The 27,125-nt window shown below is 40.5% G+C and overlaps 4 protein-coding genes and 1 long non-coding RNA gene across 11 annotated transcripts; 2 read left to right on the plus strand and 3 right to left on the minus strand.

Annotated features, from left to right (window-relative positions):
- The first annotated feature begins 742 nt into the window (after positions 1-742).
- On the plus strand, positions 743-5,978 carry LOC112290228 (asparagine--tRNA ligase, chloroplastic/mitochondrial). The gene is made up of 16 exons (XM_024536313.3): positions 743-810; positions 908-1,432; positions 1,877-1,945; positions 2,248-2,358; positions 2,480-2,587; positions 2,728-2,865; positions 3,054-3,134; positions 3,409-3,486; positions 3,583-3,651; positions 3,822-3,896; positions 4,110-4,193; positions 4,346-4,432; positions 4,618-4,713; positions 4,902-4,976; positions 5,255-5,381; positions 5,655-5,978. Exons 2-16 carry the CDS (start codon positions 917-919, stop codon positions 5,768-5,770), a joined length of 1,830 nt encoding a protein of 609 aa, XP_024392081.1. The 5' UTR covers positions 743-810; positions 908-916; the 3' UTR covers positions 5,771-5,978.
- Positions 5,979-7,798: 1,820 nt separating this feature from the next.
- Positions 7,799-13,330, plus strand: LOC112284211 (SWR1-complex protein 4). Of its 6 annotated transcripts, none has more exons than XM_024523852.2 (17): positions 7,799-8,007; positions 8,188-8,327; positions 8,488-8,574; positions 8,710-8,775; positions 9,001-9,060; positions 9,162-9,218; positions 9,636-9,765; positions 9,902-9,969; positions 10,232-10,324; positions 10,583-10,630; positions 10,894-11,148; positions 11,314-11,424; positions 11,591-11,686; positions 11,837-11,917; positions 12,287-12,371; positions 12,633-12,667; positions 12,922-13,330. In XM_024523852.2, exons 2-17 carry the CDS (start codon positions 8,214-8,216, stop codon positions 13,000-13,002), a joined length of 1,467 nt encoding a protein of 488 aa, XP_024379620.1. In that variant the 5' UTR covers positions 7,799-8,007; positions 8,188-8,213; the 3' UTR covers positions 13,003-13,330. The 6 variants fall into 6 exon arrangements, with proteins under 6 accessions (XP_024379620.1, XP_024379593.1, XP_024379612.1 ...); XM_024523825.2 differs by having other exon boundaries at positions 7,805-8,007; positions 9,633-9,765; XM_090254441.1 differs by having other exon boundaries at positions 7,816-8,021.
- Positions 13,331-16,927: 3,597 nt separating this feature from the next.
- On the minus strand, positions 16,928-19,185 carry LOC112284231 (AT-hook motif nuclear-localized protein 16). Its single transcript, XM_024523866.3, has one exon. It carries the CDS (start codon positions 18,779-18,781, stop codon positions 17,915-17,917), a length of 867 nt encoding a protein of 288 aa, XP_024379634.1. The 5' UTR covers positions 18,782-19,185; the 3' UTR covers positions 16,928-17,914.
- A 5,331-nt stretch (positions 19,186-24,516) lies between these two features.
- On the minus strand, positions 24,517-24,906 carry LOC149989956 (uncharacterized). The gene is made up of 2 exons (XR_016505625.1): positions 24,785-24,906; positions 24,517-24,624 (listed from the first exon to the last, which is right to left on the minus strand). It is a non-coding gene; the product is annotated as an uncharacterized LOC149989956 (long non-coding RNA).
- Positions 24,907-25,690: 784 nt separating this feature from the next.
- On the minus strand, positions 25,691-26,943 carry LOC141045991 (uncharacterized). 2 transcript variants are annotated; one of them, XM_073537559.2, is made up of 3 exons: positions 26,632-26,943; positions 26,056-26,335; positions 25,691-25,887 (listed from the first exon to the last, which is right to left on the minus strand). In XM_073537559.2, the coding sequence occupies exons 1-2, from the start codon at positions 26,802-26,804 to the stop codon at positions 26,137-26,139; spliced, it is 372 nt and encodes a 123-aa protein (XP_073393660.1). In that variant the 5' UTR covers positions 26,805-26,943; the 3' UTR covers positions 25,691-25,887; positions 26,056-26,136. The 2 variants fall into 2 exon arrangements, with proteins under 2 accessions (XP_073393660.1, XP_073393658.1); XM_073537557.2 differs by having other exon boundaries at positions 25,691-25,938.
- Between the last annotated feature and the right edge of the window lie 182 nt (positions 26,944-27,125).

Here is a 27,125-nt window from a genome sequence, read left to right on the forward strand (position 1 = left end):
TTTAAATTAATAAAGAATTATATGTGTGAAAAATATATATATATATATAGATATATATACTTATTTATATGTAAAATTTTATACCCATACTAATAATGTGTAGTACCAGCAAAATATTCTAAAGCCAAACAATTTGGTTTATTTTCAAAAATTGTTTTGTTTTGTTTTGTTTTGTTTGTTTGTTTGTTTGTTTGTTTGTTTGTTTGTTTTTTTTTTGGAAACATTAGAGAATCCTTATCACAGTATTAGCATCCTTCAAGTAGACTTGGAAATTGTGCACTTGGGATTTAAACCGCCAACTTCCCACTACTAATCCAACATCCTTTGATAGCTCAAGGTTGTTGAAGACCAGAAATAATGAAGAGAGTCTTCTTCTTAAATAATCTTCAAAAGAAAAATAAAAAATAAAGAAAAGAAAAATTAAAATTTATTGAAAAAAATAAAAGAATAAAAGAATAAAAAATAAAATCCTAATATGAAATTGCATGTCTTAGTTCTTCATCTCCCACTTCACTTTCCTTTCCGCTTTCCATTACGGTGCACGAAACAAGCAGGCACGGTGATACAATAAGAACCACATGGATGAACAGAAACAAAAATAGACGAAGTCATTCATCAACAACTATGGATGAACGTAGATAGAAAGCGTCATCCATAGAGAGGACCGCGTTCATCCACGGAGGAGGACCTTCCGTTGGAGATGAGGGGCGGGGCAGGCTACTCCTCCCTTCCTACCTTCCTTTACTAGAGGAGCTCGATTGCGGAGACGGCGCTGGCCGCGAGCTCCTGCTCTCGTGCGCAATTCAGCGAGTGAGTGGTGCTGCTAATCTGCATTGCACCCTTGCATCTCTCCTTTTCTGTTTCCCTTGTTGTTCTGTGCTTTGATACCCTTCTTCTTGTGACGCAGGGGGGAGCTATGGCGGGCGCCGCAGTAGGGACTGCACACCTGTGCACGCGCTGCCCCTGTCTGCTCATGTCCTCGCTCCCTCAGGGCCTCCGCTTCACTGCTCGCCGTCTCGCCTTCTCCCCTCTCTCCTCGCTCGCTGCCTCCTCCTCCTCCTCCTCCTTGTCTCTGTCTCTGTTTCGTCATGGAGCTTCGTTGCGTGGTCGCGCTGGACCCTTTACTGGAGTCCTTGCCTCGACCAGGCTTGGCCTCGGTGGAATTCCGCCCCAAATGGAGCCGTGCGTGCGCCGTGACCTCAGCGTCCGGTCGAAGGTGATGGAGACCGCTGACGCTGTTATGGAGGATAAAGAGGGCGGAGATGGAGTCGAGCCTGTGCCTTCGTCGTCTGTGCCTGAATTTAGAAAGAGACTGCGAATTGCGGACATTAAAGGTGGCGAGGATGGGGGTTTGGGACGCGTCGGGGAGACCATGGTTGTGCGAGGGTGGGTGCGGACTTGTAGAATACAGAAGACTTTCTCATTCATTGAGGTAATTCGAGCTCGTCGATGTCTGGTGGCTGGTGCCTTGGGTTTTGCCCCGTGTGTGAGAATTTCGGGTTTGTGCGATAGGCACATTGTGGTTTTGTTTGCGTCACGACCCTATATTACATGCGATGCCCCGTTGATTTTTGATACTGATTCTTGGTTTCTTCTTCTCATTGCTCATCTTACTGCGATTCAGAACCAGTCTAAACCAGTGGCTCTGCCTTTGCTCCTCTGCCTTCTGGCTCTCCAACTTTGTTCTTGGTCTTTATTCATACTTGGAAATCCATACTCATTGTGGCACTTGTTGGTTTATAATACTAATCCACCAACATTTCATGCTTGCTTCTGCTTTACTCCCTCTTATTGTTGGTTCTGGTGTGGTTGGCTACGCTCTTTTTAGCCATGTTAAATTTCCTGTGGCTTTGCTTCTGTCCAAATAAATGTGCAGGTCAATGACGGATCGGCTGTATCAAATCTGCAGACTGTTGTGTTGTCCGATGTTGAAGGCTATGATAAGGTATATAATATGGTGTGATTTTATTTCTTTTGGGTTAGACCATGTAATGATGACTGAGTTGTTGTTATTATTGTTACTACTACTACCACTACTACTACTTCTTTATTTACGTAATGATGTTTTATTCATTGGGGGATAAGTACGTATTATCATGCTCCGCTTCTGCCTGGAGAGGTACTCTGTAGATAGTGATAGTGTTTCATGAAGGCTACTGTTGTTCGGCAGAGATGGTTGCGTCCACATGCATTATATGTTTTTAGTGATTAGATGTCCAATTAATTAAATTGGGCAGGTGGTGCCAGATTGAGGCAGGCCAGGTCAACACGGGTGCTTCTGTGGCTGTTGAAGGAGTTCTTGTCGAGAGTAAAGGCGCCAAGCAGAAAGTGGAGCTCAAAGCCACAAAGCTGACGCTAGTAAGCTGTCCCACCTTTCTTTTCTCCCACGGTGTGTACATTTCATGATCTGGTATTGATAAGCCTTTAATGCGCTCAGGGGCGAAATATTTATCATAAACTGTACAATATCTGATTGCAGATAGGAGGTACAGATCCTGCCTCATTCCCAATCCAGAAGAAGAAGCTGACCCGTGAGTACTTGCGAAGTGTTGCTCACTTGCGTCCCAGGACCAATACATTTGGTGCAGTAAGTTCCCTCCTCGTCAGACATCTTCCTTTCACTTGTTGTGCTTGGCTGTCAGGCGTTGTGTTTGCAACTGATTCGTGTCAAATGTTATGAACAATGTTTGAATATACATGGTTGTTCACAATGTGTACTTGTGGCAGGTCGCTAGGGTTCGAACTGCTCTAGCCTATGCCACTCATCAGTTTTTCAGAGAGCAGGGGTTTGTATGGGTGGCTAGTCCCATCATTACGGCATCTGACTGTGAAGGAGCTGGAGAACAATTCTGCGTTACCACTCTGGTACCCTTGCAATGCATATTTTAAATAGTCAACATGGGATCTGTAGTTTGCTTTCACTTGAATAGTAAAAATGTCAAACCATAATTTCTGAGAAGAAATATTGGGAATGTCAACACGGTTAAATGGTCGTAGCCAACTTCACAAATGATCATTCTGTTTTTAATTCGCACTTGATATTTGTGCAACAGATTCCTAGTTCACACGAGGACACTAAAACACCTGTATCGCAAGTACCTACCACCAAGGACGGGTTGATTGACTGGTCCCAGGTATGTCGTTTTCACTCTTTCTCTAGTATTTGTTCGTACAAACTTTGTCTGTGATATCCAACGAAGTCACATTTTACTCAATACAGCATCTTTGATTTGTGACACCTGACCAGAGGCATCTGATAAAATTATTTAACAACATATCTGTTGCCTTGACATTTTTTAAGTCACACTTTCCGCATGTGCCATGAGTTCAATCAGTTCTATCAAGTCGCTTGTGCTTGTTGTACATCCAACCCTGCAGATCTGACATTGGGTATTTAATGAACCGCAGGACTTTTTTGGGAAGCCCGCTTTTCTCACGGTATCTGGGCAGCTCAATGGAGAGACGTATGCCACAGCTTTGTGTGACGTAATTTCACCTTAACTACTCCTTAAAATTGACCAACTGATGTCTTTTCTCATTCTGCCGTTTAATATTCTTAATGTTTCCCTCGGCGTATTGCAGATCTATACGTTTGGGCCTACTTTCCGTGCTGAAAATTCGAACACTACTCGGCATTTGGCTGAATTTTGGGTATGAAAGCTATTCTAGTGTGGACGAGTGCCTGTGATCATCTTTTTGATTCCTGGTGGCAGTTAGTATGATTGTTGCACACCATACAAGCAATTGGTTACAAATTCTGCTGGTCACCTGGTGTCTTGATTGATGGGATCGGTTTTGCTGGGATAAAATGTTGAGTGCAGATGATTGAGCCAGAGCTTGCATTTGCCGACCTAAAAGATGACATGGCTTGCGCCACAGCCTATCTTCAGTATGTTGTATGTCAAGTATCTTTATACTCGTTGCCATGTTAATTGTGCTATGATATATATACTAATGTAATTTTCTTCATCATAGAAAGTCTGAGCTCAAAGTTCGAGGATTTTTTCAACTTATTGCTTCGCTTTTAAATTCAGCACTTAACCCGCGACCTGTTATCTTTCGCCAGTTTTCATCATTGATGCTTACTCCTGCATGATTGGATGCCTTAGGTCAGATATGTCTTGGATAATTGTATGGAAGACTTGGAGTTTTTCAACCAGTGGGTTGAAAAGGGCATCATCACCCGTCTCACTGTATGTTCCAATCGACCGCCATCTGACTCTCTCCTGACTCTACATACGTATCAACTTTCAGTTTATGGTCTTTTCTGACCATAAGAATCGTGCATTTTTCACTTTTCATTCTTTTGGCAGAAATATTGATTTATCAGCGATGGTTTTTCCAGAATGTAGTAGAGAAACCCTTCGTGCACGTGACCTACACTGAGGCGGTGGAGCTACTTCAGAAATCTAAGAAGAAGTTTGAATTTCCGGTCAGTCCTAACTTTCCTCCTCATTTCGGAAACGAGAGGATGCCTGTGAAAATCACCTGAGATTGACAAAGCTGTTATGGGGATCTCACATCCCATTTATAGAACTAGGAAGAATGTTAGGGCGCCTTCTAAAAGCACTCTGATGGTGTGTTGCAACTGAAGCACCGTAAATGAAACCCTTGCAGGTGAAATGGGGAGCTGATTTACAGAGTGAACATGAACGTTACCTCACAGAAGTGGCCTTCAGTGGTAATCCGGTTATTGTCACTGACTACCCAAAGGTATTATTTTAGTAGGCTAACTGAGGTCATTCTTGGAAGTGTTCATTGCATGCTCTGCAATTGGATGATTGCATCTGCTTTTGATCCACCTGTAGCTGGCCACCCCACACTAAGTTTTTCAGTGCAGTACTGAATGTTGTCCATTTGTGAAATCACGAGATAATAATTCTGCTGCATACATGGAGCAGGAAATTAAGGCCTTCTACATGAGGCAAAATGAAGATGAAAAAACTGTGGCAGCCATGGACATCCTTGTTCCTAGGGTACGTCTTACATTAGTACTTTCGAATCCTTATATTTAGTGAAGTTCTAACTGAAGTTTGTTGTTTTAATCTTTTGCTATACTGCTTAGACCTGTGTTAATGAGGATTGCCTTATCATCTGGCACCTGTCAGGCCTCAGCTTTCATGTGCTGTACAAATGATGGTGCGTGTGCCCTACTCAGTTGTTGTGTCATCAGTTCTATTTGAACTCGAGGCACCACTTTTATTCAATATCAGCTACGGAGGATAATCAGTGATGGGAATGGTTGTGCTTTCAGGTGGGAGAGCTTATAGGTGGAAGTCAGCGTGAGGAGCGACTAGAAGTGTTAGAGAGACGGATCGAGGAGCTTGGACTCAGTAAAGAGAGCTATTGGTGGTATCTTGACTTGCGTCGATACGGTTCTGGTAAGATCTTCAGAAGAGAATTCCTGGCTGAAATTTTTTTATTCCTAAAATTCACACATGAGAAACTTTTCAAAACATCTTCAATAGGAATTCCCCTACTAATATCTGGCTGTTTCTGGAAAGTTATTAGACAGTGAAGAGAGGCCATGCTTTTGTTGGTTAATGTTATGCTCCTAAAACAACTGATATTATGTGGGAATAATCAGTTTTCCCAGAGACTTTCTTTAGTGGTCAAGATATTTTCTTAGACCCCTGGAATTGTGGGTGTTGCAGTTCCCCATGCAGGATTCGGGTTGGGTTTTGAGAGGCTGGTGCAGTTCTCAACGGGAATTGAGAACATTCGCGATGTCATTCCTTTTCCCAGAACCCCCAACTCGGCTGAATTTTAGTAACAAAAATTAGGTACTGTGTTTCCTACAACCATTATCTGTTCAGTGTGGTTGCAGTGAATACATTCATTAGATTTTCTATCTATCATTAATTCATTCTTTTACATAGTGAGCTCAGGTATATGGAAAAACATGTGTATTGACTGGGAAAAATGAAAGGAAAAGTACAGCGCTCTTGCTACCGAATGGGTGGTTTCTTTTCCTTTAACTTGTGGTATTGATGATTTGAGGGCGTTTCAGAAGTCATGTGGGGGATCCATGAATGACAACATTGACATTGAATAAGGAGACCATCCAATCCAAAACCCTGAAAAGGACTTGAATTTAGTGGTTAAATGGAATTTGAAGGAGACCCCATTGTCTACGAACATTTTTATGCAAGGCTCTGACTTCACTGTGCCATCTTTGACGGCGGTTGCAAACTCAAATACTCTGCCTTTGAGAGTCTGTAAAAGCCTGCTATGGCGATGAATACAGAAAACTCATTCACACTTTCAGTCGATCTCTGAGAACGCTAAAATCGAAGCTAAGTCCTGAACTGCAGCTAATTACACTCTCAATGCTGCACAAACATGAAGAACGGTATCTGAATCCTGTAAGACTAGTGCAAGAAGCGACATGTGAAACATGAACCAAGATTGTTCAATAGCTATAATAAGTTGAAGCACTTTGTGTGGTAACCAAGTAATATCCTTGAAAGGAATATCTGATAAATGTATGTAGTAAAGACCTCACATCTTTAATCGATAGCATGCAGATTCTCCCGAGTCTTACATGTTGAAGGTAACTGGAAATTGGTCTTACTTGTTACCGATGAGTGAAAGGTGATACCTTGTTTCAGGAGTCATTTTTAGTATCAATGTTGTTTATCATGTGTTAAGCAGATTGATTATGGCCAATATTGAGTAAAGGGGCTGAAAGTTTATGTTTGAGTGCAAGTCACACACGATGTGTGGTTTTATAAAAAGATAGGATTAAAGAACAAAACATGACTTTGTATTTTTTTGTAGAAGTTTTTTTTATACCAGTTTATGTTTCTTAAAAAGATTCTACACACACAGAACATTAAAGAAGAAAGATATAAAGAAAAAAAGACTACAGAAGCTAAGAATACATGAATAAGAACAAAAACAATTCTATGTTGTTTGTGTTAGATCATCATTTTTAAATTAAATCAAGATATGTATATATTTCTCTCAAACCTTCATAGGTACGAAAGTTGTAGATAGCCTTTTATGCTACATTTATTTAAAATTTTATTATACTCGTTATTATTATTTTTGTAAAGTTTGTACAAATTTTATCCCACAATTGAAAAGATAATACTATAATGAAATATTGATATTTTCCAATAATTTCTTACTAATGTCTTAAAAACCTATAAATAGAGTATTGCTAATACCACCATAAAATTTGCTACTACCATTACAATTTATCATCCATTACATGCCACCAACATTTTAGTCTATCATAGCCATAGCCAAACTCAAGGGCTATAGTAGGAGGTAATAGAATGTTATATCACGATCACACAACCTACAACAAGGTTCCTCTATTCTATGTAGGCAATCAAAGAATCAGGGCATGCAAAGGTGCTAACAATGTCCATCTCTATGAGAAAGAAATGTAACATAGAGAGTTTTGAAGAGAATGATGGATGCATTTCTTAAGAGATGAGTGCTTAAAAAAAGTGTTTAGGAGTAAATAAAATTGCCAAGAAATGTGCATCAAGTGGATGGCAGGTTGGAATGATAATAACAGAAAATTGTCGTGACATTAACAATACCCTTGAAAATATTAAGTGTCAAACTCAATATTTCAAAGCTGATTATATTAAACTAAAATACAGCTAGTGGTTTAAGTCACCAACCCTATTTACACAAATGGACTTAACTCGTACCTTCCGCGGCATAATGACTCAGATGAGCTCCATTACAGGGTGCGTAATGTTCTGGAGTTCCCGAGGACGAGGACGGTTCCCAATGAGTTCGAATGGAGGGGGAATTTCGTCTCTCCCGTCTGGACTTGTGATGCTGCGTCGTCGTCGAAACTTTGCCTCATGGTCGCGGTTCTAGTTTTAGGGCAAACGGAGCTCGTCCTCATTGGCACCTGGAAGGTTGCAGGAGAGTTGCGAGTTTTGATTCATGTGATCGGATTCTACAACTCGGAACAGCGTGGGATTAGTACGAATTTTTTCTAAGGAAAGCACCGAGGGCTGATTCTAAACAGAGAAAAAGGTTCGGAGAAAAAGGTTGCCTCGAGAACGAGAGGTTGCGTATTACCTTGTGCAGAAGGCTTTCTTTGTTCCTTTTGGCTTGATAAATTTGGCATCATTCTTAAGGTAGTCGGTTGACCGCCCTATGCCTTGCGGTGAGGTTGAGCTGAAGTTCTGGGTTATTTGTTCTGTTGTGGGAAAGCGCTATGGGGGATTTCTGAAAGCGCTATGGCGGACGCTAAAGACATATTAGGGTTGCCGAAACTTGGCGAGAGGGGGAGCACTGAGAAACGAAAAACGCCTAAGGATGCAGTCAAGAAGCCAGATGGTATTCACAGGGAGGTAAGCTTGTAACATTTATTTATTTATTTATTATTTTATTTGGAGCTGAAAAGTTGTCTTGAATTTTGCAGCATTTTTATATGTTGTCTTGAACCTGCGATGATTGAAAATTTTGTGCAGGTTCTGTGCAAAGAGTGTGATAGTGACCTAATTTGTGCAGGTATATGCTCTCACAGGCGGTTTGCCGCCTATTATGTCAACGTTGGACCCAGTGTCCATAAAGAAGCGCGCGGCACCTACAAAAAAGGTTAATTAGCATTGTCCCTGCGTCTCTCTCGACCAGTTCTGCTGCTTAAGTTTTATTATGGGGAATGAATCAATGTGGAGACTAGGTATTGTGATTGTATTATACGTCTTACTCATATTGGGGTTGTTATTATAGATATCTTGGCAGTGGCTCCCCTTCTCGACATCAGCTCGCACGGACAATCTGCAACTATATCATTGGGTACACTTGTCCTTTCTCGCACTTCTTGCTTTGATGTACATATCGCAGATACACAGGGATCCTTCTAGTCCAACGCTGTCACAAGCTATCTGTGTATGTATTCCTTTATTATTGTCATTGCAGTAACTGTTGTGTCTTCATTTTCAGGCGCGATAGCCTTCGTAATTAGCGGAATTGAAACTTTTGATAAGTGGAAATTTACTCACGATGTTTTTGATTTTACAGGTCCGAATTGTTGATGGTTCACAGCCCTCTGGGGATTATGCATTTGCCAAATATAACAAGGTACATTTTGCGTACACGTCCGACATTCTTTTATATGTCCTCGTGCTTCAAAGTGCGGTGCGTGGTGCTAACTATTAGAAACACAATTTTTGAGTTTTCAGGGTGTGGATGGTGTGCGCTACACAGACGAGGAGTATAATCAGTTGCTTGTTGATCCGGTACGTCTTCTTTCTAACTTTTTGTTAACATTGAGTTTCATCATACGGCCTGTGAAAAGTGTAATTTATAGGATACGCCGGTAGCAATTGTACTTAGTCCAGATACCGATGCTTCGTAATTGAAGCATCTTGAAATGCCTCAATTACGATCAGAACACACGCACGGGGACTAAAGCAGTGCCAGATTTGACACTCCTGCATTTCTTGAAGCATCAATGGTATATCATTTATCTGGTTCTTTTTTCTGAGATTCCACTTTGGTCGGAAATGTTCTGCAATATTACGACGTCTTGTGAATGGGGCCCTCGGTACTAGTTACCAGCCTGTCTAATCCTCGAGTACTATTAGTCTATTGTAATCTAAATTTCTTTAATCACTAAATTGACGTGCAATTGTGTTTCCATGTTTTGATAGCAGAATTGGAGCAGGGAAGAGACAGATCGACTCTTTGATATGTGTGAGCAGTTCGATTTAAGGTTTATAGTCATAGCAGACCGCTTTACTCCTCCACGTACAGTAGAGGAGCTAAAGCATCGATACTACTCTGGTAAGGTAGTGCGTATCGTGTCACATGCTTGAATCTATGACGTCAAGTTTCTTCTCTTGAACACCGAGTGGTCAAATGGATCTTAGACAGTTCCGCTGCTTACTACATACTTATCCAAATTGTCTTCTATGTGCAGCTGCCAAAACTATAATTCAGGCTAGGGCAGGTCCAAACGACGATCTAAGCGACCATGCCCTTTTTAAGGTAGGAAGCTCGACCTTTTTATGGGTAAATTTGGGTTATGAGCTTAGCACATACCTTTCTTCTCCTGAAGCTGTTGGTTGTATTTGTGTTTATCTGTTTGTGTTGCTTTAATTCTGTGAGGTTGTGATTTCCGAATCAGAAGCTTTAGTTTTCTGCGTTATAAGTTTATCTATTCAACCAGAATGCAGAGTTTTGTGTCATGTGAATCTTGCTTTTCAACGGTTTCAGTTATCTCTAAGAGGTTTATCATCAATCTGTACAGGATTCTTATAATGTTAATCATGAAGTCGATCGGAAGAAAGCATTGAATATTATCCTGTCCCAGTCACGGCAGCAAGATCGTGAAGACGCGGAGGTTTTGCTCTTTCTATTCATGTGATAACTGAAAGTCCATGCATTCTGGATGCCAACTTTTTGCATGCTTGTCACCAAAGTTCTTGTTATAGCTGATATGCTCAGGTCCTTCAAGTTTGATTGCCAGTAATTTTTCATTTTCGCAGTTGCGAGAGAATCACCAAGAAATAAATAATGTTTTGTTTTTGGAAACGGATTTCTTTATTTATTTGGCGTCTATGTAACTGTATAACACGTGGTATATGCTTTCGTTGGATAGGTTATTGCAGAAGCAAGGCGTATTACAGAGGCTCGTCTGAAAGCAAAGGTAAGTAGACACGTCAAATAGTTAGCATTAATTCAAGCTGATTGCCGAAGGGTTTCAGAGCAGGATTATGCGGCTATGTGTGCGGATGTATTTGTCTTGTTCGTGTTCGTGTAGTTTATGTTCCCATTCACCTGCATAATTCTGACAGAGTACTCGAAACGATCCATGTGATGCTTTTATGGCTATTGTGGTGCTCTTTCTGGCTTGCTGTTCTTTGGATCTAAATGCATGAAAAAATATGATGTGGTTTCTTATCTATGTAGGGGTTAGAAGACACTCAAGTATTGATAAGAGATTCACTTCACGTCGACACAACACCAGCAAGGGTTCCTTCTCCTTCTCCGGCAGCAGCTGGGGATATTTCGTTTTTGTCTGTTCCTGTTACTGTTGCATCCACGACCTCTGTACCAGTAACTCCTGTGCCTAAACCCGTGTCCGCTTCTCCAACTCCTGTCCCAGTACCATCGCCTGTACCTGCACCCGCCCCTGCTGCCCCTACTCCAGTTGGACCTCGACCAGTAAGCTCTTTCTCTGGAAGTAGTAGTCTACTATATATATATATATATATATATATATATATATATATATATAATTACGATTTTGCTGTGTGAGCTTACAAGTTGTAATTTCTATGTATTATGATATTCTCTAAGCAGCTGATAATTGTTGGATTGTGGGAGCAGCCACGAGTGTACTTGAGAGGAGCATGGTTGGCTCAACAAATCCATTCCGTAGTTTCACCAGCCGGAGTGAGGATTGCAAAGCGCGTCGACCAGATGCTTGAGGAGTACAATGTAATGCCTCCACGTCAGCTTGCCTTTATTTCCTGTTCAAAAATTTGAGCTCGTCTCATGGTTCCTTCATTTAGCTCTGGTTTCCAGGTCTCTTAATCTACTATTTTCGAAATTATCAAGTCAATTGTTGGGTTAGTTCTAATCAATGGGTAATTGGAGTCTCCAGGTCCGGTCCAAACCCAAGGTTCCAACAGCCGCAGTATGTGCTGAGCATTTGGAGCTTCGAAGGGAACTTCTCAATCTACTACAACTGCAGAAACAGGTCTTAATTTCTTAGTTTCTCTCTGAAAGTCTCAATTTCTTCAGGCGACATGGATACCTGTGGTATTTTGGGAGCCTACTGGCCAGTTCTTCTAAGAAAGCGCTTCCCCGTTGTACGTTGTAGTTATGAATTTGTTTGGACATTGAACAGGTGCAACACAAGGAAAACGAGCTCGCTGTGTTGCGGGAGAATCCTTATGCTGAAATCCCTCCTACTCCCAATACACCGAAGGTCAGTTTGCTAATCAAGAGTCGTACCCGAACGCCTCTCTTTCTATTTATTAATTACTCTTTCGTTGGTATGTATTGTAGTTCGTTGATCGTGTAGCAATAACACGTGAATTAGGTTGGATTTTGGAATGGATGCTTTCAGTCTTTCATACGTAATATGTACAGTCTTTCCACTCAGGATCTTAACTTAATGGTTACAGCCTTGTCGCGTCCCTCATCTTGCTTTACTTGAACTATTTTCTTTCACAGAAACGTGCTAATCAACCAAAGATGTTTGATCTCTAATTATAAAGCATATTGTTGAGGTTGTATTTCACGACTGGCTAAGATCATATGTTTATTTGATTATCTTACGCATGAGTGAATCCAGAGATCCCATCGTGGACTTGAAAATGAACGTGTTTCAACACGTGCAACCGCCGCTGGTGCAGAATTTGAGGGCTTTCCTAGCAGTGGTAAATCCTGCATCCAGCCCTTCATTCCTCTTTTACCTGCCCTTTTTTTTCATTTGCTTTGCCCTCCACGATCGCAGTGCATAAATATAGTGTGGTAAGATAATCGTGTTTTATTTGATTGCATTTCTGTCATGTCCAGTAGCTGCAGGTAGAGTAAGGCATAGTTCGTGTAATAGTCTGTTCTCAAAAGTATCTTTTTCTTATCAACCGCTGTGTCCAGTAATTTTCTCTCTTGTAACCGATTTGGATCGCACATGGCAGGTGAACGCGTGGGGAAGCGTGAACACAAGCGAAAAGTAAGTGTTCTTGTCCTATTCTTGCCTCTAAAGCTTTTTTGTTCCCTCAAATTTTATGCCTTAATTTAACTCACCTCTAGTTTACCCGTTGTATTGTCATCGGGAGATAATTACCGATGAATTTCATGATATTTTTGACCTGGCTCTGTCTGGTGTATCCTAAAACTGGTTACTTTTAATGAAGCTTGAATCAAATCACACCTTGTGTTACTGTGGCTTTCCAATTTTTCACTGATTTGTTTTGAAATTTCTAGGCTCCAGCCAGGTTTCAGGAGACACCAACATCGCCGCCCTACCATAAACGAGCACGTAAATTAAAAGGTTCAGAGAGCTGATGCCAAGGCGATAAAAAGAACCGTGCTGGATGTAGATTTTTCTTCATTTGACCATTGTATAAAAGTTAGTCATCATTCTCTTCGACGGAGCGGGGGAGAAATTTTATCCTCTCCATGCTTCTCCTGTACTCTTGATGGGTTGTCCCTCTAGGAAGTAAGAATGTAACAGTTTTGGGCCTCCTTTTTTACCACGGATCATATTCTTAAGTAGCCCTCGACCCTTTTGGTCATTCATGTAACCTTTTCACCTGTCACTAAACCACAATGCTACTGTGGATATCAATATTTCATCAGTCCAATTTTTGTAATAAAATCCTAAATGAAGTAATGATGTCTTTGGTTCAGTATGGATAAACAAGTCAACACTCATGGTGAACGACCTTAAGATCAATACGTGCATATTATCTTCCGCTTACGCCTTAAAACATTACATTAAGGTAGAACGGTTACATTACTGGGCTTGCTAAGCCAATCAGGCCAGAATTTACATTAGGAATTGGGTGAGCGCACCCAATTAAAATATTGATCGTGAGACGTTCACAACGGCAGGCTTAAATACTGGACGCAACAGCGGCGGCGGGTTGCGCTAGCAGAATGCGAGACCCAGGCGGTAGATGTGCTGAAGAACAGGCGGAGAGCCGTCGGGCATGAGAATCCGGAGGCCGCTTTCAAACCCATTTCCTGGCGCTTTTCCAAGCTGCAAAAGTAGCTGGTAATTCCAAGCGTGCAGTGCATGGACCTCGACTGTAACGGCGTAAAGCATGACTCATTAGTGCTCGTTGGTCGCCGCAGCTGCCCTGGTGGGGCCGGAGCCTCTCCCGAAGAGGCTGAAATTATAAACAACTGCATGGCTTGCTTTCCGGGTTGGATTTTGAACTGAGCCCCGAATTTATACTTTGTTGAAGAGACGAGCAGTAAAACTTGCCGATTACAGGGAAAGGTAAAATAGTAAAGCTTCATTTCAAACGTTCCTGCTTTCTACATGACATTCCCATCCTTGCGCAACGTAACTGGCAACAGAGTTTACAATATATATATATTTTTACACTTATTATTGTTTAGTACATAAGTATATAGAATTCGAATAATTTAGTACACTATTTGTGTCACACATACTTGAATCCATTTTGAATTCCAAGTTTCGATGTGGTCAGTTACAACGAAAGGTATAGGTGTAGATAACCCCTTCAAAATCAAACCATGTCGGGTTTGACCGTTGAATTATGTGATCGATAATGTAATATGCACCGGAAGTGTATTATATGATTAATCCCTAACGTAACAGTCCCTGGGGTTCAAAATTTGAGGACAGCAAGCAGTGGACACCGGATGCAACGTCCTGATGTCGTGTTGGTAATGAAAGCGGCCTCATTACTACCGATTGAAAGGGGTGCAGTGTCATCCTGAAGCCAATTGAACAAGCCATTTTAATTTAAGTGGTTCAATTCAAGGTTGGGTCAGAATCAGAGACCCTGATCAGTCTGCGGAGATTGATATATATCTGTGTTTGTTAAGGTCATGTTTCGAAGGGGATTGGGCCAGGGTGTGATCTAGTCTGAACCTGTCCACCTGTTGAGAAAGTCAGATCCTCCTCGACGAGAAGGATCCAAAACTTCTTTATAAGAGGCAGTTTGATTACGATTGTTTTGCCGGATTGCAGTAAAGTGTTCTCTTGACTCACAGTCAATGTGGGTGCGTCATAGAGAGCCGACTTGGAGTTAGAACAAGGATTTTACCACCGAAGTAAAACCTTTTTCTGGGTGGTGACTAGTGAGATTTAGCCAGACTTCCAGGTCGAAGGAAGAATATATTAATCAGAAGTTCGGCCACCACTGCAGAGGCCCGGAGGAATGGCCTGTTCGTGGGTGGGTCCAGATGAGTTGATTAAGACAACAGTTAAATTAGGTAAATTCTGTAGGGTGCATATCAAGTGTTTTACGGTAATGTTATCCATTGCAGCAGGCGCACGATAGGTGATAAAGGCAGTTATTACAGAGCATGGTTTCCAAGAGGAGGTGCCCCAAGACACGGAAGAATTTCACTGCGAGATTGATTTCTAAAAGTCGTTCGAGAACGACGAAACAGGTCCGCATAGTGAACACCTCCATTCCAGGGTTATAATTGGCAGTAGCGAACCCTAGATGATGCTGCTGTGGACCATGAGTCCGTCCCTTCGAACTTTCTTCTGCAAAGACGAAACCAAGCTTAATACGTTTTAAGAACTTCAAAATTTGGCATGAAAGCGACAAAAGAGTATTGTAGAAGGTTCACAGAAGTGTTCTAATTGCACCTGAAATACATATATATTTTTTTAAACTTAGAAAAGGAGTTGAAGGATAAGCCCTCCGTTACCCTTGCCCCCACTTTGTTGGAGCGAATCGCAAGGAGTCCGTTAGGAAATACAAGCCAAGGGCTGGATCTGGCCTTTACAATGAACTTGGGTGATCTAGGCATGCATACGACGATGTCAGGTGAGATCTGATGAGACGGCTATTCAAGAGTGTCGTGGCTTGTGATAACATAGTCGTTGGATAAAACGACGTGCATTTCCTGTCGGAATATATCAGAGTAATCACTCATGTCTTCACTAGAGTAATAGGCGCAGCTCACAACCGAGAAAAACTTGGGAGCAATTAAGGTTAGTACCTCGGGGAATCATGACAAGTTTTAATATGATCTAGCAGTGACCTGCAAGGCAAACACCTGGTCAAAGAACCCATAGATCACTCAGTGGACAGCAAAACGATACATTACTCAGGAACGACAGAGAAGTACACGCATGTCAAACATCCGCATGAGACATTGTACCTTGACTTGCTGTACCAATTTCCTCCATGAGATCCGCTACATATTCTGTAAGACACTGGGATATGGGAATAGCCTCTGCCAGAAAACACGTCTTCAGTTGCATAAAGGTTTTAGGCATTGGAATTGTATTTAATGCTCAGATTCGCCCCTCAGTGACATGCACTACGGTTCGGCAGCGAAGTCTTTATTCAAAAGCAGAGGTGCCATTGCAGATGAGTAGAAAAACTTGCGAGAATGGGTAGGTGCATCTGAAAAGATCAGACAATGTGCGACATTAGCAGCACAATTCCCAGATCTCAAAACGATCCCGTTGGAAGAAAGACAGTCTGAACTGATTGCTCGATTTCAAAGTAATCCACTTCTACAACATCACAGACTATTGGACCCACAAGCATACAACTTATCACAAATGTTTCAGTAGGGCATGAGAGGCGCTCATCATCACATTAGTTGCATTCAAGCAATCAGTTACTACACTCGTAGCTACTACATTCAGTACCAAAAGACAACGAAGAAAGTTACCTGGCAAAGTTGATCGAATTCGGTAACTAACCACCGAGTCTAGGTCATACTGCTAGCAATTGTAATACTCAGCTGACATGTGGGACTCTCGATTTGCATTAGGGACTGAGAATCATTGCTTGGTCACTACTACAAACAGAGCGTACGTGCCACTCCTTCCTGCTATGCGATTGCCAATGACAAAGTGGTGCCAAGTCAAAGGTTACAAGGGACCTCAACTTTTGTTTCAGATGTTGGAAATTGCACTCACAGATGGAGTTGGAACAATGTGTGACATTATCAATGAATACCAAGACCTAACGTACGCAGCTGCCGGGCCACTAACTCCCAACCAGAGATCTCAGATATTGGTCACGTCACTTCAAACCAAATATTGATCACCCACCGGAATCCGTTCTCTGCATCTGATAGCATAAAACCAAATTCCAGAATATAAACCACTGACACAACAAGAAATGGTGTTTGCTGGTTAGAGCAGTGCACACCAAATTGCAAAATTGGTCTCACTTTAGAACGCTCATTTGTGACCTTTTACCATTTCATAAATTTATTTTTTAAAACACAATCACAAAGGGAAATGATTATGATACACCTATCCATTAAATCGTCTTTTCATATTAAGTTGCCTGCCATTTACATGAATACAGTGGCGAACTAGCTGGTCCCAGATCCCATGAAAACAAGAAGTGCTCTAGGAAAATTTTCGACACCTCTCACTCTTAGAAAGAACTAACGCCTCGGGCAGGCAATCCTACAACACTTCTGAGTTAACCTTGAAATGAATGGGAGCAGGACCTTAAAATACTTCCAACGGTTATCTGCACATGTAGTTCGGCTATCTACGTCTCAAAATCTACGGCAGAGAGCCAAAGACCGATGAAAACTACGACCACAAAGAGAAGAAACACTGAAACAAATTAACTCTCCCCTGGTCACATTTAAGTTCTGAAAATATTGCACTAAGACACGCTGTCCACTACAATTGAGAAGCAGACAAGGCTGATCCCGGAAAAACTGATAGAAAGAATAAATGGTAGAGAATTTATCAAAATGCTCACAGTATGAATTAACAACAAAGGGGTGCGGCTAAAGTTTGGTGTTTTTTTTTTCTGAATGAAAAGACTAAGATAACAGCCGTGCCTGCACAGACTAGCAAAAAATTAGACCTACACGCAAGCCAAAGGAGCAGTCTCTTCATGCACCTCTTCACCACCAGTACAATAGCACGCATTGAAGAGAATCAGAGTAAGCGACGGAACTAGCTGTCACGGCTTAGTTTCCGGGAGGTCAATTGTGGCATCTCAAATCATTCCGATGGAACACATCGTTGATCTATTGCACTAGTAATGGTAAAGAATCCTGTGATGCCTCTGAGCAGCGGATGATTTAATCGCCTACCAAATTGTTATCGTCCGAGTGCATAAGTATTGGCTATTAACTCAACAAAAGAGTTAGAGAACTGCCTCTTATCCGACGAAACACCGCCAGCACTTGGGCGTGGAGAGTCACTTCCAGTGTATAATGGGACCCAGTCCGCCCTTGCCGCAATAGCAAAGAAGTCTGGTGACTTTGGCAGCTAGCTTCATGAGTACTGACCGCGCTGATGATGACTATGACCATGCTGCTGGCCACTTCCACCTCCGCCCCCCGAAGGTGCCCACTGGCTCAACACGTCCTGTGTGGACAATTGTTGATGCTGGTTGCTCAGGTTGGGGTTCTGTGCCGTGACAATGTTGTAGAGCGACTGCAAACCCCCGGGATAATTCAGCCCTGGGGCCTGGATAGCTAACGGAGGGGGCTGGTTGGAGCTTCCACCTCCGATTATTAACCCTCCACTTGGACCTTCATCGTCAGGGTCTAGCGGTAGCCGTTCGTAAGTCGGGCCTAGGAACGACGCCGCAATCACGAGCACAGGTCCCGCTGCCATGAGTGTGCCAACTACACTCCCCCCAAGAACTTGTCCCGCAGCCCCAGCGAGAGTCACAGTGAGCCCCGTGGTGGGCTGTGAAGTTAGATGAGGTAGAAATGCGCCGGAGAGGGAGATTATCTCAAATCGCCCATGAAACGTGACAGTTGCACCAGGCGTCGTGGGCTGGCGCAGCGTAACATTCGAGACGATTCCACTGGCGCCCAGCACATGAACCCCTCGCTGGCGTCGCCGGGAGAACGACGCCACGGAGTCACCCACGTCGCACCCGCCCGCAATCTCCAGGATGTGAGGCCGCATCGCCTGCCCATTCTCTCGCGTGATAATAATGGGAGGCTTGGGCTTGTTTTTCGAACCCGGCGGTCGTCCTCGGGGTTTCCGAGCCGATTCCAGAACTGCAAGCTGATTACTCAAAGCTGGTTGCTTTCCTCGTTTCCTCCCTCCCCCACTGCTCCCACTCTGCTCGTCGTCAGAAGCTGGGTTGCTCGAGGGCCGTTGTCCAACATCTTCCAACCCGGCCATGAACACATACCCGGCACCACCCTCTCACCTCGCACTTCATCACCACCTCATCCACGCACCACCTCCTCTATCACCCTCCTCTCTCTCTCTCTCTCTCTCACCCCACATCTCCCTCGTCCCTTCTCCGGGCGCATTCATTACCCATCCTGCTCATCTCATTCTCGTCCTCCTCCTCTGCCTCCTGCTAATCCTCAACTTCACTCTCACCACCAGCTCCCCTTTCCTACACCTCCTGCAAACCTCCCACCTGAGCGAAAAGACGACCACTACCAACCACGATCAAACCAAACCCTTAATACGCACTGCACTGATCTTATAAAACCCCTAATGGTATGAATGCACACACAACCCAACCGATCAACCAGCTGCATCACACCATGGCAAGTTACAGGTGAGAGACTAGCCAACATGAGCGAATGTGAGATTCAAGTTGAGTTTATAGCACCAGAGGTACCAGGAACCGCGAGGTGGAGAGAGAGATCCAGGGGGAGTAGGGGGGGGGGGTAGGTGGGGGACGAGCAGTGCAGAGTAGTAGCGAAGCCGATGCCCAACGCCTCCTCACTCCCTCCCTTCCTCGGACCACCATGCCGATCCATTAAACCGCGATTATAATAATCGGCGAGTGTCTAGTAGCCGTCGGATCCCGAATCTGGCATCGTGCGACCCGATGACTGCAGTTGTGCTCCTGTCGGAGCCTACTTCTGTAAGCGCTCGTGAAGGCGCGCAGGGGCGAAGACAGTCAGACAGACAGCCCCTGCCTGAGTAATAGCCCCTCCCTCTCTGAATGAATGAATGCCCCCACTCTCTCTTCTCTACCCTATTGCTTTTGGGGGCTCCCTTTGACACCCTCTAACTTACTCACTCCTTTCTCACACATCCACCCTCCACACCCACTTCCGCTTCTCCACCCACAAACTATACAACTGTGAGCATTGTTTTGGTTGTATTCTGTGTGTCTAAGTGTGTGAGTTTGTTTGTGTGGGTATGGTTGGAGGAGTTGAGTGGAGTGAAGTGGAGTAGGCTTTCCCTCCAATAGCCCCTTTTGTCTCCGTTCCACAAGTTTGGTTACACTTGGTGCCTTGTACTTTGTTCCTGTATTTTAACTGCTTGCCAGGTTGGGTTCAGAACTGGTGTGTTTCCATCTGTGTTTTTTTCTTGATTTTGTCTCTTTTTATGACTTTGATGTAAGTGGTGTTGCTGTTATGGTGTATCATTTGTTGTTGGTATTGTTTGTCGTATGAAAATGATGAGGTTATTTATTACAACGCCAAGTTTCTTTAAAATCTACATTTTACAAGTTTAATTGAAATAAAAACCAAAGTTTTAGGTTTAATTTTTTATTTTTTAGATGAAGAATTGCTTGAATAATACCATGCAGTTTACAGAAAGAAATACTGCGCTAACAATAAAAAAAAATTGAAAAATCATAATGTTTGCCAAATAGGTGTTGAAGTCCAGCTTGAAGTATAATTTTTTTCAGTTTATCCTTCGTAAACATGTAATATTTTTTAAAATATTAAATTAACTTTTTAATTTTAATATAGAAATATATATTGCAATATTCTGATTTGATTTGATTTATTTATTTATTTTTACAATTTATAAAGGTGAAATTAAACGCAGAAAACATGATACACAACAATATCAAATCTTTGTTAATTATTTGTAAGATTTTAAGACGAAAGTACAAATTTATACTTTTAAATAATTTTAGAATCATAAAAATTTATATTAATGAAATATATATATATATATATATATATATTTTTACACTAAATCCAAATGATGTCGACATTTCAATATATATTTATTTTAATCAAATATACTTAAGCGTATGTACTTTACTTTTAAATTTAAGTAATAAATATGGTTACACTTTTGTAATTGTATATATCACTTTTTAAAGATTAAATATGAAGATGCCAATAGAATTTCGAATTCTGAATGTACAGGCTGACTTTTTCACTCTTTGAGCCTTTTTATGAAATACATTAATTTTCGACTCTTCAAAGTATAGTTCATGTGCTTTGAGAGAAATATAGTCTTGATGAATTTTGATTAACAATGAATGTTATGATTGACACACAAACTAACATAGTAAAACAATTATCATAATAGCTTCTTAATATACCAATAGTAAATGTTTCTGAATGTAATGAACAAGTCTTTTAAAGTACATGCATCTAATGCCACATAGAGATTTTTCTTTGCACGTATTTATTTGAACAAAACAATTTCTTTGCACAAAATAGTTTTTTTTATTTTATTTCTGCTGGACAATAAAGTTATAAATATTACTATACTTCATATTCAGTAAATTAAATACAGATACAAGTATTTCTGAGCATCATTCATTCACTCATTCATTACATATATATATATATATATATGTTTCTACATGCATGTTTGTATGTATTAATGTGTGACCTGATTAGAGCACCATATTTTAAGCATCACCATTAGACCCACATGAGTAAACTGGCGCTGAATTAGTTTATTTCAACTACATGGGTACGTCCATCAACACTTGGAAAATGTGCCACTATTCATTGAATGATTGATAGTACAAGTTGGTTCCAAAATGGGTTTGTCTTAAATCACACCATTAAATGAAAGCAATTTAGGAAAATTGCATGATTCAAGGCACATTTTAAGTTACTATTATAAGAAAGGACGAATAAGAATGGAAACTTTCCAAGCCCAATTTTCTTTCCCTAAACCCAATCAATTCTAATTTTTATGTTTGGAAGAGTCTTTAAAAGTTGTTGGAATGGGCATCTACACACCATGCCATTGGATTTATGGGCTCATTGGATGAGAAAAATAGATGGATGTGGCTACGCGGATGAATAATTGATCCAATACTTGTTAGAACTGAAGGATTTGAGGCCACATGATTCAATAAAAAAGGGTCAAAATGAAGGATGTAGAGTAAGTGGGAACGTAAACAATAATAGTCACATCAACAAATGATAATAACAACGAATGAACACACTTTTGGATGAAAGTATGTTGTAATGGGATGAAAACCTAATTGGATGTCATCCATCCATCCATCCATCCATCTATCTACCCACCCAAACCTCTTTGCCCCTCTCTTTGAACTCCTCACCCCATCATTTGTGTAAATTGGTAGGTGGATTGAATTGATTTATATAATTCAATTTTAAGCTGATTTTTTTGTATTAGTTTATTATGTGTGTAAGGAAGTGATAAAGGGGGCACTTATATCAACTCATCCACTTATCATGTCCCTTGTTCCTATTGCTTTTGATTTCCTTTCCCCTTGGCTATTCCTCCTCAGGTGCCCTAATCCTTACCTAATCACTTACATTTCATCAATATGTTTATGTGAATGTGGGACTAATTAAATATATATATATATATATATATATGCACACACATAGAGAGATAGTCACACTATTTGGGGATTTACTACCTCAATTAGACTTATTCTCCTATGCTTCCATATTTAGAAATAAGATAATGGATGGATGAAAAAATAATATATTGAACCATTCATCAATTTGAACAAGTTTTTGTAACCCCATTTCTAATAACAACATGAGGTGAGTGTGTGGAGGAAATTCAAACAGAATACACAAAAATAAGTAAATAAATAAATAAAAGGGAGTTGATGATGAACATGAGATTTGGACATTGGTGGTGATGGCTCTTGTTCTTTTGTTTTATGACTTCATGGTCATAGCATTTTGCCATATTTGCTTTGCTTGTATGGTTGTGTTGGTTGATTGATTCATTATATCTTTTTATAAAAAGTATAAAAAGTATAAAAATATATATGGTCATTTGATTATATAATACCATAATTTCTAGATTTAGTGTATTGGCTTCAAAATTGACATAGCTACTCTTTAAATCTTGTAAAAATAAGTGTATCAAAGTAATTTTGTATCATGTATTAACAAATTTCATAATTTAAATATAGATTGATAAAGAAAACTAAATGTTAAGTGAGTTCATGATTATTAAAATAAGATAAAATCAACCATATGTATGAATATTTTAAGTTTTATCATATTTATTGCTAAATTATTTATTTGTAATATTTTTATCTATATATATATATATATATATACATACATACATACATACTGAGTTAAATAGAATGAAGATGTAGAAAATGTATGCTTTGTGTTTTGGTCAACAATTATACTTAATATAAAAATATCAATGCTAAAAGATATTTTGTTCATTTCATATAAAAGGTATTTCTAATAGTTATTCTTTTTGATTCTCAGGCTCAACAGTGATATTGTAGAATAATGTACCTTAACAGTTTTCACTGTTTAAAATTTTCAATTTGATTATACATAATGAGAGACAATAAGAAGAATAAATGGCTTCCAAATAAAAAAGTGAAGATTAATTTCAGAAATGGTCACAACCATTGGAAGTGCAATCACATTCAAAAATAATAATAATGATAAATTCTTTGGAAAACAAAAACTTAGGCACCAATTACTTCGTTGCAAGTTGCATTTATATAAATATATATATATATATATATATATATGGATGAATATAACATCAAAAGTTGAATACAGTTCACTAATTTGTTATTCAATGATTTTGGAGCCAAAATTCTATGGAATCATGAAACACTATTCAAGGTGTTGAAGATGCTGTAGAATCGTGCACCATCTTTTCATTGATTTAATTTGCTTCCTACAGCATCGTAATAGCTACATCTACCAACTTATTTTATTTTATTTTATTTTAATGTTTACATTGTCATTAGCATCGTCATTATTGGTAGTAATAATTTATACATTTTAATATACATTTGTGTGACTGAAGAAGTGAGGGTTTTGGTACTGATGAGGAGAGCGTAATCACTCCCCTAGTGTATGTTGCCCCTACTGATAACTCATGTTAGAGTATAATACTATTCTTTGATTAAAACTGTATGAAAGTAAGATCCATAGGCAAATCTCTTCAGTGTAGGAAGTAACATCACTTACCCTTTTATGATTTTGAAATTGGGTTTTCTCCATCTTGTCTAATGATAATTTCGAAAGGAAAAAGTCACTTTTAAGTAACCCTTTAATTAATCTTTCACCACTATGATAAGAAGAAAAACAATAAAATGAAATAATCCAGATATAGGTATAAATATATTCTTATGATTTTTTAAAAATATATTCATGTTGATTATATCTGCACATGGGATTTTGTTTTGCATCATAGAGTTAATCGTTCCTATCATCCCCAGAGAACAAAAGACTCGCAGAAAAAAATCGAGTTAATAACATTGTACAACATCAAAATCAGAATATTAATTTGCTATAATGCACGTAGTATTTATTTATTTTTTCGATGAATAACGAACGAGAAAGAAACACCTGCCCATTTAGGAATGGAAATTATTTAGAATTTGATTTCAACATATACTTGGCATTAGAAATCATTAAAAATGCATCAAGGCATTCAGTAGTACTCTATTTGTACAAGTTCGGTGCATTTTTTAATTTTAATTTTTTATACTTTTGCATACAGTTGTTTGAGGAAATCACACTTTGAATTCAATTTGTAGCTTCATTCCAAAGAATACTACATTATCACATTGTTTTTATATATTTGTTCATTTTTCTAACCTTTGGTTTCACAGTTTATTTGAACCTATTGATCTTGAGAAACAGGTCCTGACCATCAGGTCAAGGGGAAAGCGATTGGTCGCTTTATTTATTTATTCAAGTTTTCATGCTCCTGTCTTCCAGCGGAAATGTTACTTTGTGGCAAATTGGGCAACAGAGGCTTTCGGACAAATTTGACAGTATCGCTTTCTAGCGCAATGGACAACAGTTACTTGAGCAAGCAGCCTGTATGAAGGTCAAATACATTAAAAAAGAAGGAAAAAGAAAAAAAGAAAAGAAGTGAGCAGCATGAAGAACAATCTGCTTTCAACGACTTCAATACTATCCCTGGCTTTTTCTCAGAACCCTTTTTTACTAGTAGACACATGGGGTGAGAGAAGCTTACAAATTTCTAAACCTCGTATCTGGTGAAACACTGGAGGATTCCCATTCTGCGCAGATCGCAAAGTGATGCTGGAACATGAAAGCGTTGGAACCTTGCACCCTGTGACAGAGCATCCATCTGTTTTATCTAAAATCATGATAACAATAATAATCATAACAATGCAAAAAAGACAATTCGGAACATGATCATGGCTTCGCGGCACACGTTCCCTCTAGGAGAGGCTCAGATCAGCTGTGAAAGTTGGAGGGTTCATGAGGTTTTGCTTCGATGGTAGAATGAAGTGGCACACAACGGTACAAAGAAGAGAGAAAAAACGGAAAGAGAAAAAGGAAATTTGCTTGAGTTTAGATACGGACGAAACCAAGGTGGATCATCCAGCAGGTGGAGATGTACTGCCCAAAGCAGACAACCGACAAACAGAAGAAACAATTTTGCACGGCACTGTGATGAGGATGAGATCATAACCCATCAAGCTTTGTTGGCTGAAACATTGTCTCTACTCTCGTCCTATCAGAGAAAGAAGATAAGCACTCCACCACGTTGTTCTGTTCACCGGATCTATCTCGAACAAAAGCATTCGTCAATGGGAAAGGGGAAACTTCTGAAATTAGTGCCACTAGTTGTTAATTCGCAGTTCGCTTTTCGGGGTTGCTGAGTGGAAGAAATGACATCGTGAACTGAGTGGAGTGGTTCCACCACAGGCTGTCTCCATTCTGGCTGGTGGAGGGCCGATGCTGGGGCCCTGTATGCAGTAGGTTGAATCAATCCCGTGGACTATATTCTTTTCGAACCACGACTGATGTAAACAATCTGCACACAGTGATCGTTCCAGCAATTCGAGGGGGATTTTTATCCGAGAAATATCCATTCAACGAATTCAAGATGCTGATCTCTGAGGTACTTGCATGAAATCAAGTGTGGCACTGTGGCCTTTGATCACAGGGCCGTGTCCTCGAATTCGTAGGTCAAATCGTCTTGGGTATCATGATTACACCAGGGATCGACAATAAAGACTTCAGGTTACCTGTCTGTAATGGCTACTTACGACCTACCCCCCTCATCCTAATCTGCGTTGTCGGTGACTGAAGGTCGGGTGCGCCTTACTGGAACAAGGAAGAAATCGGATGTATTAATAGCATCGTCTTGCTTCATTTCTGACAAAAAAGGAAAAGAAAAACACGATGAGACCTTGTTCTCTGCTGGTTTATATTCAGAAACGACTAGTGAGAAAATCATGATGGAATATAATAACTCCAAACCATTAGGCTTACCTGGTCAATGTTCTAGCTGAATCTTGGTGATTTACGAGGTGCGAGAGTTAGAGGAAATCGCTGTCCAGAGATCTAATACCTTCATAGAACATAGCCCCAGAATTTCAGGCGGGGATAGGATATTGGGTGGTCATGGAACTCAATGAATTGGTTCACACTTGTTGATCTCTGGGAGGCAGGATTTTCAGATGAATAGGTGTTGCTGCCGGGTAATAAACACAAATAGTGGCACCCGCAGTAAAATCGCAGGGTTTGTCTGGTGTACCGATGGTGAGATTTGCTGTTCCACTCAACACCTCAAATTTACAACTGAGAAAAAGAAGGTAAAAAATGAAACCAAGTCAAAGTGGATGACACAAAAATTATAATACTTGTGACTTCAATGGTTTGAGTCAACTGTCTCGAGAGAACAGGAACTCAGGCTTTTGCACTTACCGTTCAATCTGCATCACAAATGTAGACTTGAAAATGACTGGTACAGTCTGATCTACAAAAATGTGAATGGAGCAGACCAGGAGAGCAATTGACAGGGGAAACGTGCACGTCGGGTACACTGTATTGGGTCTTACCACATACCTGTTACTTGGCACCTGCAAAGCTGTTTTTGGCTGGGTTACAAGGAAGAGCCACTGCTGGGATAAAGTTTCTTTGGAAGGAAGAGACCTCCGCAGAATGCCTCTGGAGTCTAAACTGCACCGAAGTGATTCTTGGATCGTCAAAGCATAGTACTGAAAACGAGATCTCTCCATCTAGTTGTACAACCTGAACTTTCATGAAACCTTAAGTCCTTCACTGAGCTTGAGTTGACAAGGTGGGGTCTAACCGAAGTAGTTCCTGGCAGGTTATTTGAGTGTGCAAATGAACTGCTGACCTCCATCCCTGAGTATCACAAAGCATGATAAAAATTTATGTACACGAGCAGCTAGTTTTAAGAGCTGATACGTTTAAAGCTACCAGCTCAAGCCAGTGTGATATTGTTCGAACTTTCAGCTGTCGAATGAGCGCACTTCTGATTCGGGCAGAGACGACACAGGATATATGGTCACCTGACCTAATCCAAAACAAATTTT

Source organism: Physcomitrium patens, chromosome 1 (genome assembly GCF_059467195.1).
Source record: "Physcomitrium patens ecotype Gransden chromosome 1, ASM5946719v1, whole genome shotgun sequence".
Lineage (NCBI taxonomy): Eukaryota > Viridiplantae > Streptophyta > Bryopsida > Funariales > Funariaceae > Physcomitrium > Physcomitrium patens.